Below are 13,086 nucleotides of genomic sequence, written 5' to 3' on the forward strand. Positions count from 1 at the left end.
AGTACAGCACATTTGATTTACAGTCAATTTAAACTTCCATAACTTTTTCATACTTATATATATAATCATTTAAGTTTGTATAGTGCATTTCATGTCTGTTCTCAAAAATGGGGGTCACCGTTTTGTCCTCATTTAACTAAGGCCTAGTCCTGGCTTAATCTAATCCCTGTCTGTGAAACCAGGTCTAAAAGAGTTGCAGCTCTTTCTGGGAAGTACTGGTTGCTCTCTACATGTGATAACTATATCTCCCATATTCCTTCTGTCTGGGCTATGAGGCAGGGTGGCAAGACATAAGCCATTTCTGACTAAAAAAAAAAAAATCCAAGCCCTGCTTTGTAACTTGCAGAACCGAATGGTCATGGGGGAGGTGTTGCTAGAGTTTACAATGGTATTCTTGGTATGACTCAGCATAGCAAGTTTAATCAAAGTGCTAGTGCTTAATGTGATATTGTAGAGAACTCAACCCTTATTATACATCCTCAAATGTTACCAAGAACCAATGAACTTGATATGGAGACAGAATTTTAGAATCTTCTCTTTAAGTAAATTTTAATTCTTTACTTTATATAAATGTTCATTTAAAAGCAGCCTACTTCAGTGTAATATGTTACCATATCATCACACTTAACACTGAGAATTTGAATAACTGTAATGTGATTATCAGGTCCGGGTCGGGTGTGGATGTCTAAATCAGAGAAAATCATAGGTTCGAGTGGATGGTGGGTAGACGGTTTATTTTTAACAGTGGATTCGGGTTGACGTTAGAGCTGATCTCTAATAGCTATGTATTCTAGAGAGCAGTGAAGCTCTTATCCATGATTTATTTCACAATACAATGTGCAAACACAAGAAAGTACTGAGTAAGAATGAGTACAAAAAATTACTAGCTATTTTTGCAGAGCTCTGGAGGATTCTGTGTGACAGACATGTAAATCGACCAACCACAACCACACTGCTGTTTGGGCTGTATAAATATGAAAGGTATCTGAAACTTACCACAATAATAGACCTCTGTGCAGCTCAATAGTGCAACAGTGCTGCAGTAGTCACTGCAAAAGTTTGGAATTGCCTCACACAAAAACTAAATCTTGAGTAATAATCAACGATATAATGTCAGAACAAGTCATTTTACGGCCTGTTTGCTTGATATCTGAGCCTGATATTATTGCTTGTATCTGTTTAATAGTTCACATCAGTCTAATCAGACACAATTACACAGCTCCATACGTTAAACAGAACACCAGAACTTGATTTTATTATTTCACACTTTTTGAGATAAACTTAAACCTTTCTCACAAATCACAAGTCTACTCTGCTAAAAGAACTGAACTGAAGAAAACAAGGGGTAAGAAAATGGGTGTATGTGAGACAGAGGGTCCAGGAGCAGACTGTGGGAGTGTGTATACTGCCAGCGTGATTTTGGCTCTTTTTCCTGGTCAGCTGATGTGGAGGGCGGGTGCTGATTGGTGCGCCCAGCTGTGCACAGCTGCAGCTGATCTGTGTGAGACAATGTTGTCAGTGTTTCCTGGTCTCCACTTCTCCAGAAAGAAAGAGAGAGAGAGTGTGTGGTTTAGGAAGACACTCACAGGATGTTAGTGGATCTGCAGAGGCAGACAGATACACCAGGGGACACAATGGCATAGAAGAGAATGAGGGGCCGCAGACTTGAAGGACTTCATCAACATGATCTTGATACTCTATTTTAAAATAATTCAGATTTTTGGCCTCAAAAAAACTTTTTTTCATTTTGATGACCCCAGATTAGGCCTAGTTGTAAATCAATTTCAAAAGACTTCAAGGAATTTTGAGAGAGTGAAAAAACCAGACTAGTATTTTTGCTAGAGTTCACTCTATATAATCCTTCAGGTGATTCAGCTTCAGGTTGGAATCCCCTGAAGCTCTGAGCTGGTTTTGGATCTTCAGGCATGGGCTGTACCTCCAGTCTACTACAGGCGTTGCACTCCGTAATGAGAAGAAACCATTCACACATCTTTTCTTGCCAGCAGGAACAACTTTTCTTGGAAAACACTCCACTGGATGAGGGGATGGTCATCAGCGAACCTCACACCATTATCATCATGGTAACCAGAGCTTCTTGCTTTATTTTGAAAAAAAGCGGTCTGAAGCTACTTGCACACTGTAAAGTTTCAGGAGTGACAAGCGTGTTTAAATACGGGAGCGAGTCCCCTAAACGAACGTTTTGTGTGTGTAGGGAGCATGACTCCCGAAATTGCTATGATTGACACAGTGGTAACCATATCAACATTCTAGCATCTGGAGTGTTTGGTATCCACTGTTTTTGACCAAATATTACAGTGGAAAGAGATGTTCTGCAATTTAAACGTAACCACTGCCGACACAGGTGTCAAGTTTTGTTTCTGCTTGAAAGGCTGCTTTGCAGAGCACTCTCTTTAAGTGTTGCCATGTCCACTTATTATTCTTGTTTTGGGGCTTGTTTGGGTTTGGCTCATAAAGCGATCAAATTTAGGAAGTTAGTGGTGTAAATTTGGTTGCAATATTTTAGTCTTGGTTTCAATATACAGCACTTGGAATTTTGGGGGTTTTTTTCAGTTTATTATTGGCTTGTTCTTGTTTGCTGTTTTTCTAGCAAGATCTGGCAACACAAATGAGTCAGGCTCATACCTCTTTCTCTGTGATTTGCATGCATTAATTAGTGCATACAGAAGAGAGACATCTCTGATGCATGTTTAAATACCTCATTAACAGGTAGTTTTTTGGTTCGGTTCTGCACACATTCGAAATTTTGTAAATGCAGTTGTCCCTACCTGCACTTTTCAGGAGTTGAATCGATTGTAGAATGCAGTTGTCATACCTATAAATTACTGAACTGTGTGTGTACAGAACAGGATTAAGCACTAAAAGGTGAATTGATAAGCGATCTTAGCTGCAGTGTGCACATGGCCTGAGAGATTACTGGAAGCTTCCAGAGTTCTAAAATATTTCAGAACTGCAGATTTTTACATATTAATAGAAGTCATGCTCAGCATCTTATACTGAGTATTTTTCTATAACTCTGCTTCTGATATACAGCAGAACAGTCTGATAAATTATGCTCATTGACTTAATCTAATTTAGATTTATATTTACATGTACTACTTAGTGTTCATTAATATCAAGTTCTGTCATGAAACTCCAGATGGCACAGGCTGATAGGTCCTTTACTCATTTTGTTAGCAGTCACATTGTTATCTACATATTGAAGCTGGCTGGTTGCTGTTGCATCAGTGGCTAATGAGTTGCGGCTCATCATTCAAATACTGGTAGTGTTGCTGTTAGCAGTCTGCAGCTCCCTTCCCCAGCTCCACCTGTATAGATCTGCTATGGGTAATATCATGTGTGTTATATGTGCAGCAGCAGCAGCATGTCTGTGGATGTTTTGGCTGTAGCAAGTCTCTGCTTGCCCTGCAGCAGCAGCAGTTTAGCAGATCTATCCAAGACCAAATACATTAACATTGCTATATCCATTACCATGCCAATCTCTCAACAGAGTTGTCATGACTGAAAAACGTTTAAAAAACTTTTTCCCCAGTAGTTTAATTTTTGAAGTGATTGGACATATCCACATGACTCAAAAAACTATTTTCTGATCATCTGATATCGTATATGAGGATGCTGAGCACTGTTTTTGTATGTGTTCTAACTAAGTTGAATGGATATGTGTCATCATAAGCTCAAACCTGCTTAGGATCAAATTTATTCAACAGAAATATACTGCTTCAATAGCACCCTGTTAAACCAGCAATAATAGTTTAACATTATATGTTTAATTTGATATAACAGTATGTTTAAAAAGAATCTAATTCTGATGAAATTGACAAAATATTTTAGCACAGCCTGAAGTGACATTTTACTTAAAGTAAAATGCCTTGGACATTTTTTTTTCACATTTTTTTTTTTTCATGTATGTATATCTATTAAAACCATTTGAAATGCTCAAATACAAAAAACAAAAACAACAGTGTAAGATGCAATGAAAATGTAAAGAATGGAACACTTTATCCTAAATTAACTTTATACCACCTCTTTTATTTTATTTTTTTTTTTTTTTTTTTTGTCAGCTTTGCTCATATAAATACACAGAAAATCTGTTTCTTGGTCAATTACTTGGTTGGCTGGTGATAAGTTATTGTGATTTATAATAATTTCCATACAGTACACATTAAATAAATTTCATCATGAAATGCTGCATTTTTACAATTGCTTATATGTGCTATTTCAATTAAACTCAATTATCTAAGATAATTATCGAACACATTTTCTGGGTTTCTCAGTTTCTCTGGGTTAAACTTGTAGAGAGGTAGACTGAAACTACAACAAATGTAATTTGTGTGTTCCCATTTGCCTCATTAGCAAAAGAAAAAAATATATATAGTTTTTCTATAATTTTCCAAAAGAGGAAAAAATATCAAGAATAACGAGTGATCAAAACACAGAAAGATGTCAAATTTGCCATCACTACCTCAACTGTTGTATTAAAAACTGTAATTTAATAATGAAAACTGTAATGTAATTTAATGCCAAGGAAATATAACACAAAGGATAGTGTTATAAATGTACATTAAATTAAAAAAAGGAAATGTATACATATCTGTCCATCTAGTGAAGATCTAGTTGAGTGTTTGGGAGGTTTATAAAAGAGACCGTGGGGTTTCTTCCAGCCTGCAGGCCTGATTCTGACCGAGCTTACAGACAGAGAGGAAGAAGTAGAGCAGCAGGCACACCCATGGGAAATGGAACTCCAGGAAAAATGCAGGGATCTTTGGGAAAAGCCAAGCAACAGCTGTGCTTATGTTCTGCAGTGAATGGGAGGCAGATCTGAGATCTGTGGTCATGAGAGAGTAAGGCAATGAAAGTGACTTATCCTGTGTTTCATTTACTATGTTTAAGTTGATATGGCTCATTCTCACTGAAACGAGTAGGAATACATATCAACTTGTGCAGTGATTTTCCATGTAGGTCAACTGAAAGAGAACTGAAGGAGAAAAAAACAAGCTTAAAAACAGCTCTGCATCTGGAGTTACTTATGCCTTCATTCATGTAATTCATTTTGCTTTTTTTCTCCTCGTACTTGGTTCTTTTAAACAGACATTTAGAAAAAGCTATGTACATTTTAGCCACAGAACTTCAAATATAAATTCCTGATAGCTGATTGTTTGCTTTGATGCTGCAAAGGTAAAAAATTACAAAAATATAACTTTGATATTTTGCCCCCCTTAAATTGATTTCCAACATTTTTTTTTTTACCTTTATAGGGGCGTTTTATAAGGTTTTCCCTAACCTTATAAAATGTAAACATAGTCTATCATCATGTAAAATTCTTACATTTGATCTGACAGATCTGTCAGGGGTGCGTGTAGTTCAAATCCCATGAGAGAGATGCGTCATGCAGAATGATCAATAATAAAAAACTTTAATAAACACAGAGAAGTAGAGATTACAGTACAGTTATAGTACTGTAGAACAGGGATGGGTAACTCCAGTCCTGCAGTTTGATGAATTGGTGGCATTGAATTAATTTTGTACAGTCTCATCCGTACACTCTGCTAAGAGTCTCCTGAGTGTTAGCTTCATGGTACCGTTTTACCTATACAAATTGTGTTTGTTTTCATACAAAATCACCAACTCATACAATACAGTATTATGAATTCTCATGAGATTGGGCTTGGGCACTGTAAACGTGTCTCATAAGATTCCTGACCAAATTCATAGAGGTACCATCCATCCATCCATCCATACCTCTTGTTCTCTGTAGAGTCACAGGGATACTGGAGCCTATCCCAGCAGAAAATTCAAATCGCAATTTTGACAAGAGTTCCAAATGAATGTCCCAACTTCCCGCCAAAGGTTTTAATGTCTAAAAATTCTCAAAACATCTATGCTGTAATAATTGTTTTGTCTTGTGTTTGATAGCTTATAAATGAAACTGATTTATTATGGCAAAGGACATTACAAGAGACAGTATAAGTGGATATAGCAGGGGTGGTGAACGTCGGTCCTGGAGAGCCACAGTCCTGCAGAGTTTAGCTCCACACCTGAACAAGCTAATCAAGGTCTGAAGGGTTACTAGAAAGCTAGAAAATGTTCAAAAAGTGGACGTAAAGTGCCTATAAAGTATTTATAATTTTAATAAATATAATCATTTACAATGTATGTTAATGTTTCATTCTGTTAATGTATAACAACTGAGGTGCAAATAGTATGTATCTGCCAATATAAAGTATAAGTAGCATCTAAATACTAGTTACACTTATTGCAAAGAACTGCTGCTTTTACATGGTTTCACTGCGTAAATAGCATCTATCACTAAGAACTGCTAATCCATGTTTTGCTGCCTGGAGTCCAGTTGTTTCTGTGAATTGCAGTGATCAATTTGCTTCTCTGTTCTTTAGCTTTTGGCAGTCTGTAAAAATGTACCTCAGATTTCTTGTCAAATCTATTAGTACAGTCAATAGCACAGCTCTTTCCCATTTTGAATGTGTTTTGTTTGTTTTTCGCAGCATTCACACTGAAAACCAATGCTGCCACTCAGTCTTTTTGCCACTCAGTGGGCATAACCGCAGTCTCTCTGGCCGACTGTGACGTCACGTGCATACCCTCTATATTTCCTTTGTGCTCTGACTTGTTCTGGTTCGTTTTGTGATGCTTGTGTTCTTGTTAGTTGGTCCGTCTAGAGTGTTACCCGTCTGTTTCCATCTCTATTTTTTGCTAGATATATTTCTGGCTGAAATTTGGGATTTTGTTTTTAAGCCCTGTTTTGTGAATTTACAAGTTTTGTTAATAAAGAATTCATATAAATTACCAGCTGTCCTGCATTTGGGTTCTGTCCTCAATACCTCAATAACACCTTCAGACTAGATTTCCATTTAATATTCATGAATCATAAAACACTTGACTTGAGAGGGACTAAAAGACAGATATAGAGAATAGGGAGGTTGAGAACAACTGTTTCTTTTATTTTTTAAAGTTCTTTTGTATTATTATTATTATTTCTTCTTTTTTTTTTTTTAGGGTATTTAATGCACATTGCTATGTAGTAGATAATATATGCTTAATTAAGTTATAATTTCTAAAAAGTCTGTCTGACAAATGGGGTGACAGATTTGTGTGTTGTCTATTTACAGTGTTGACATTATGCCAATGCTTAGAGTCTTTTACTTTTTAACGTTAGCCTGATTTTTTTGTTTTTCCAGATGTTTGTGAGATTGCGATCTTTGACTGCACAGGCTGACTTCTTCTTCTGTTAGGTTTTATTAACTATTTATTAACTAATAATGGTCAATATTAATGCATTTATTAAAGTTAAATAGTTACTATCTTATGATAGCAAATAAGACATTTATCTAAAAAAAAAAAAATACTTAAAATTCAAAATGATACATTGATACACAAAATGAAACAATCCCTCAATAAAAACCAAAAATAATTTTTTGCATTGTCCTTTCAAATCCTTTAGTCTGTATTTAAAAAAAAAAAAAAAAAACACTGAAAGTTATAATAGTTTGCAAGAGCTGTGAAAGCGGACTAGTTAGTAGATGAGTTTTCCTGTTTGGCTGATGACTTTTAAATGTTCCGAACAACCTCTAGTCTCTTTTAACTACTTACAAACAACCACCTTTTTCAAGACAAGTAAAAGCTTTTAAAAAATCACAAGGGTGTTACTGATGTATTTTATGTTGTAGAACAAAACATGAAGATATCTTGAGCTTGTGTTCACTACAGATCTTTTTTGAGACATTTAACTAAAAACCCATTCACTAATTTTGGGATAATGGAACCAGAAGGGCTAAAATGTTTCTGGGTTTTGACCTACCCAGGTGAAAAAAAAGTACATTTCAATAATATACTTAAAGTGCTCTATTTTTGTGCACTAATTTTGTACTTAATATACTAAGAATTCTTCTTTAGTACTTCTTAAGATCATCTTAAGAACATCTAAGTGTACTCAACTGTGCTGTTTTGAGACAGCATGAAATATGAACTAAAATGTGCTTTTAATATACTATCTCTTATTTAAAAAAAATATTTAGCTACCACTTGTAGTACACTATGGGTTCAAATGTACTATAAGCGGTATCTAAATCATTTTTTTTTTAAATACAGAGATAGAATATTAAAAGCACATTTTAGTTCATATTTCATGCTGTCTCAAAATAGCACAGTTGAGTACACTTAGATGTTCTTAAGATGATCTTAAGAAGTACTAAAGAAGAATTCTTAGTATATTAAGTACAAAATTAGTGCGTGAAAATAGAGCACTTTAAGTATATTATAGAAGTGTACTTTTTTTCACCTGGGTACAACAATACGTCATCCCTGCAACTCCATTGGCATAGAATTATGATAGATATTTAGTATTTATATAGATATTTAGTATATAATTAGTCTCTCACTACTTTACACACTGAACAACTGTTATTACACAGAATGACAGGTATATTATTACTACTTCAGTGTACTTGCTGATATATAAAAATGAATTTGATATAAACACTGACAGTGTAAGAGAGCCACAATGCGAATGTTTGATGTATGTGATTTGTGTGAACTCTTTCCTCGCCATTGACAGAATTTTCCGTCATTTATGAGACAACGCTTCCCCACCATCGACGGAATTTTCCAGCTTTCTTTGTTTTTACTGTTATATGGTAAAAGGTGCTATTATGCATCTTCTTAAAGATTATTGAATCTCCTGATCAAAACACAGGTGAAGAAGGAGAAACAAGTGATAACATGTAAGCAGATGCATTTGTAAAGTAATGCGATCATCAACATTAAACAGCATATAAATGCCTAATGTTACTGAATGAAATGTTGACCCTGGATGAGCTACAGGACTGTGAAGCTTTGGGGGTGTTGATGGACTCGATCTACTCCATCTATGTTTTAATCATCATTGTGAATCCGATCCAGACATAGATTTTCTCAGCTTTTTGCTCAAAAAAGCTCTTTTTTTTAATGAAACTTACCCACATTCAAATGATGATTAAAAGAAAGAATACAAGAAGCTAGAATAAATAGATTTTTTTTTTTTTTTTTTTTTTTTTTTTTTTAAGCACTTTCTTTGGATGCATTGCATGTTTCAGATATTCATACAGCAAAATATTCAAAAATGATCAAAAATGCTAGCACTGACTGGCAACTTTTTCCCAGAATGCTGGCGGGAAAAGAGTTCATAATATTAATTAATATTATTGATTTGACTGCACTGACATTACATCATTGATGTAATTTCATAATTGATTATTTTTACAGCATTGATACTGTTATTAAACTGAACTGAATAAACATTAAACTGACACAAAGTGAATAATGACACTATTGTCATTTGTAGAGCTGCTTTACAGCAGAATTAAACTCATTTCATAACTGATGAACTTTACACCGATATTGAACTGAACTGAATCAACACTAAACTGACTTCAGCTAAAAATGACACTTTTGTCTTTTTTTAGAGCTGCTTTACTGCAGAATTGTATCTGTTAGCATAATTGATCATTACTTTCCTGTTCATTAATGTAAAGCTGTTTTGAAGCGATACGTACTGTATAAAGTGCTATATAAGTAAATGCGACTTGACTTATATATGGAAGAGTGAAGTCACATGTGTCTGTAGGTCTGCTTCCTCCTGACCACGTGCTCTGTCTAACAGGTTTCACTTGCTCTCAGGAAAGTTCTGCTTCTCTCACAAAGGTCGACTTGCCGTAGCATCCGCATACAGTCTGCTTATCAGTGCGTGTGTGTGTGTCAATCCATGCATAATTATGAGCTTTAGGAGTAAAATCACATTTCGGAAGAAGATAAAAAGCAGACGGGTGCGGGCAGACTGCAATCGAGTGAGCTGTGTATGTATTTCATCATTCTTAATTTAATATTTCAACTCTGCTTTGTGTTTCACTTTGGCAGTGCACTCCCATCAGTCAAGCCATGTACTCTGCAATCATTTAATGATTTGAAGTTAATTGCAGTACCTGTACTGTACATTGATTTCACTGCTTTCTGGATTTTGTGTCATTTTTTTGTTTGCTTTAGAAAAATGTCTGTCCTCTCCTCTGGCAGTTCCCTTTCATAAAACTTACAGTTGGTTCTTCTTTTAGTCAGTGTTTGAATTGAACTGATGATAACTGGTAAATTATTTATGAACCTCGTGTTGAGTACTGTTGGCAGGTGTTGGTACACACAGCCTGATTGTTTCACTAACGTACATGCCCTTGACTGATGAACAATACGGTTTGTTGCCATGGAGAAAGACTTTCCTGTGTTATGTATATTAGTGACTATTTCTTGTTCTCCACACCCTGGCTGTCGACGTTGATAATGACTCTTGTGCCCACTATGAGATTATTTTTGTGGATGTTCTTGTTCCTAAGCAACCACTAGCCTCTTTTTTTCCTGAGATGTGCACACAAATCAGACTAATTTGCTAAATTAATTCGTACATTCTTATGTATTCTGTTAACAGTGTCACAATCGAAATATAGATCTAAATATAGCCATTAGTGTCAATTTCCGGGGCTTGACCCTGTGGATGCAGTTGTTTAACAATAAATCAATTGATCAATAAATGCTCTGTTATCTTGTAGTCGAAATATACAGGACATTTAGTTATTAATTATGACATTAGTGACTTCTACAATATCTACCAAAACTACCAAATGACTAGACTGTTTTTTTTTTTGTTTTGTTTTTTTTGAGGAGGGTCTATACATGGTATATGCCAAAGTTTGTGTGAATTGGCTCCTAGGATAGATTTGAAAATTATTTATATATAATTCAAGATGTGACAACTAAAATTTTGTAGGTTCATTGACAGTTTAAAGGATTACAGTCCTTTTCATTGCATGTGTTAGATTACATTTTCAGTGTTGAATGTTCTTGTTAAAAGCTGTTAAAAGCATTTAGTTGCTGAATGCAGACTAGTGTGATGTCTTTGACACAGGAAACTGTTGTCAGTGTCTGCTGTGCGTATTGTGGTTTATTTAGGAAAATGACTAATGAAATAAAATGACTAGAATAAAACAGGCAGCATGTGAGGTAAATAAAAAAAGACTAGAGTTTCGATTTAGTTACCTCCACATGCTGTCTCTATCTTTTTCTACTTTTCTGTGGGAACATTTGGAATCAATTAATAATCAGATTTATTTGCCTGCATCAAAGAAAAATTAAACCACCAGTCTGCAGGGCTCTGACCTATGGAAGCTTGTTTCTGCCACGGAATAAAACAATTTAAAAGATAATTGCGACTTTTTATCTCACAATTCTGATTCTTTTTCTTCTTATTGCAAGTTATAAAGTCAGAATTGAAAGAAAAAAAGTCAGAATTGCGAGATATAAACTTGATTAGTTTGTTCAGATGTGTTTTATCAGGATTAGAGCTAAAACTGCAGGAAAGTTGCCCACCCTTGCTTAATGGGATTGTAGTTGATTCCTTCATTAAAGATATTAAGGACACAGCCTTGTATTGTCTATTTTCAAACAATTATTTGCTTCAAATAAAAGTTTGTAATGTTGTGATTCATCTGAGAGCTGGTTGGTTTAGTTCATGGCTTATAACTCTTTAGCGAAGACTTTTTAAAGGGGTCATTAATTGATAAATCAATTTTTTTTTTCAACAAAACACAGTTTCAGGATTCCCTTCCATTTGAACCTAATAATAAGAAAGTGTGGATTAACTTTATTAATTTTACTAACTTTATAACTTCCAGATTGCATCAGTAAGTAATTTGTTTGCTTCATTTTTACTGAGAAAAATTAAAATAAAAGATGCAGTGGCAGCTATATTTGACCAAATAGTAATGACATGCAAGTGTGATTAACAATGTTTTTTCCATGTGCTACTATGTTATAGACAGTTTAATATGTACTTACACTTTACTTTTATTTTACTGAATATGATGAACAATGAATATAAGAACGACGATGTGTTAAACGATGGTACATTCATTCATAATTCTTTTACACAAAAACATTGTAAGTCATCCTTACAACTCCAAGTACTTAAATTTTATTTAATTTTTACCAGGATGAAACGTTATCACAAGACAATGAACAGTTGACGACTGAGGTTTTAAATACACAAGATGACAATGGGCTAAATGAAGGACAGGTGTAGGTAATTAGTTGACATGGTAACAAACAAGGGTTTGCAATGGATGATAACAATGGAAACAAGTGAAAAGGAACTAAATACACAGGAGCTGAACATAGACACAAGAAGACCAATAGAAATATCAAAATAAAAGTCCTTGAAACAGAAACACAGGGAACAATAATGTAATAAAATACAATACTAAGCCTACCTCACAAATACATAAGGAATACATTTTTTTTTTAAATTGCCTATTACTAATTAGAATGATTTTCATGTAAAAACCTTGCTTTACATTATGAGTGGACCTCAAAGAACGTTATATATAAAAAAAATGCAGTTTATGACCCCTTTAAATGCAGTTCATGACCGGCTTTATGCTGGGTTGTGACTGTTGGGTTAGGAAGCTGGGTTGATTTAACCTAATTTGGTTTGATAAATGTTCATAATCAGTAACCCAGTGGTGATGGGTTGGAAATGGAAAAAGGAAAAAGAGCATACACACTTTTTTTTTGTTTGTTTGTTTTTTGCTTTTTTAATTCTGTCACCTGAGTTTGAGTTCTTGCCACTGTCGCCTCTGGCTTCCTTAGGTGGGGACACTTAATATTCAACAACATTATTGACTTGAATGCACTGACACTACTGGATGAGAACTGAACTGAGCTGGACGATGACTCACTGTTTTCTGCAGAGCTGCTTTATAGCTGAATTGAACTAATTTAATAATTGATGATCTTTACAACGGAACTGCATCAACACGGAACTGACTTCATCTGAACACTGATACTATTTTCTTTGTAGAGCTGCTTTACAGCCAAATTTAACTCTGTTAGCACCATTGAATCATTACTTTCCTGTTGATCACTGGAAAGCTGCTTTGAAATCATCTGTATTGTATAAAGCGCTATAAAAATAAAGGTGACTTGACTTTCCGTCATGCTGTCACATGCTCATTTTAGTTCAGTCCTGTCTTATCTGCA

General features: G+C 34.9%; 1 protein-coding gene across 3 annotated transcripts in view; it reads left to right on the top strand.

Moving 5' to 3' along the window:
* The first annotated feature begins 1,562 nt into the window (after positions 1 to 1,562).
* dock10 (dedicator of cytokinesis 10) overlaps positions 1,563 to 13,086 on the top strand; it is an 85,346-nt gene continuing 73,822 nt past the window's right edge. Inside the window, exon 1 of one of the 3 annotated variants that reach the window (XM_048161007.1) lies at positions 1,563 to 2,081. In XM_048161007.1, coding sequence (XP_048016964.1) covers positions 1,926 to 2,081 — 156 coding nt within the window. In that variant the 5' untranslated portion in view covers positions 1,563 to 1,925. Of the gene's footprint in view, positions 2,082 to 9,669; positions 9,864 to 13,086 lie in introns of those variants that run through there. The other 2 variants (XM_048161005.1, XM_048161006.1) reach the window with 2 other exon arrangements.

The sequence above is a fragment of the Megalobrama amblycephala genome, linkage group LG16 (assembly GCF_018812025.1).
Source record: "Megalobrama amblycephala isolate DHTTF-2021 linkage group LG16, ASM1881202v1, whole genome shotgun sequence".
NCBI lineage: Eukaryota > Metazoa > Chordata > Actinopteri > Cypriniformes > Xenocyprididae > Megalobrama > Megalobrama amblycephala.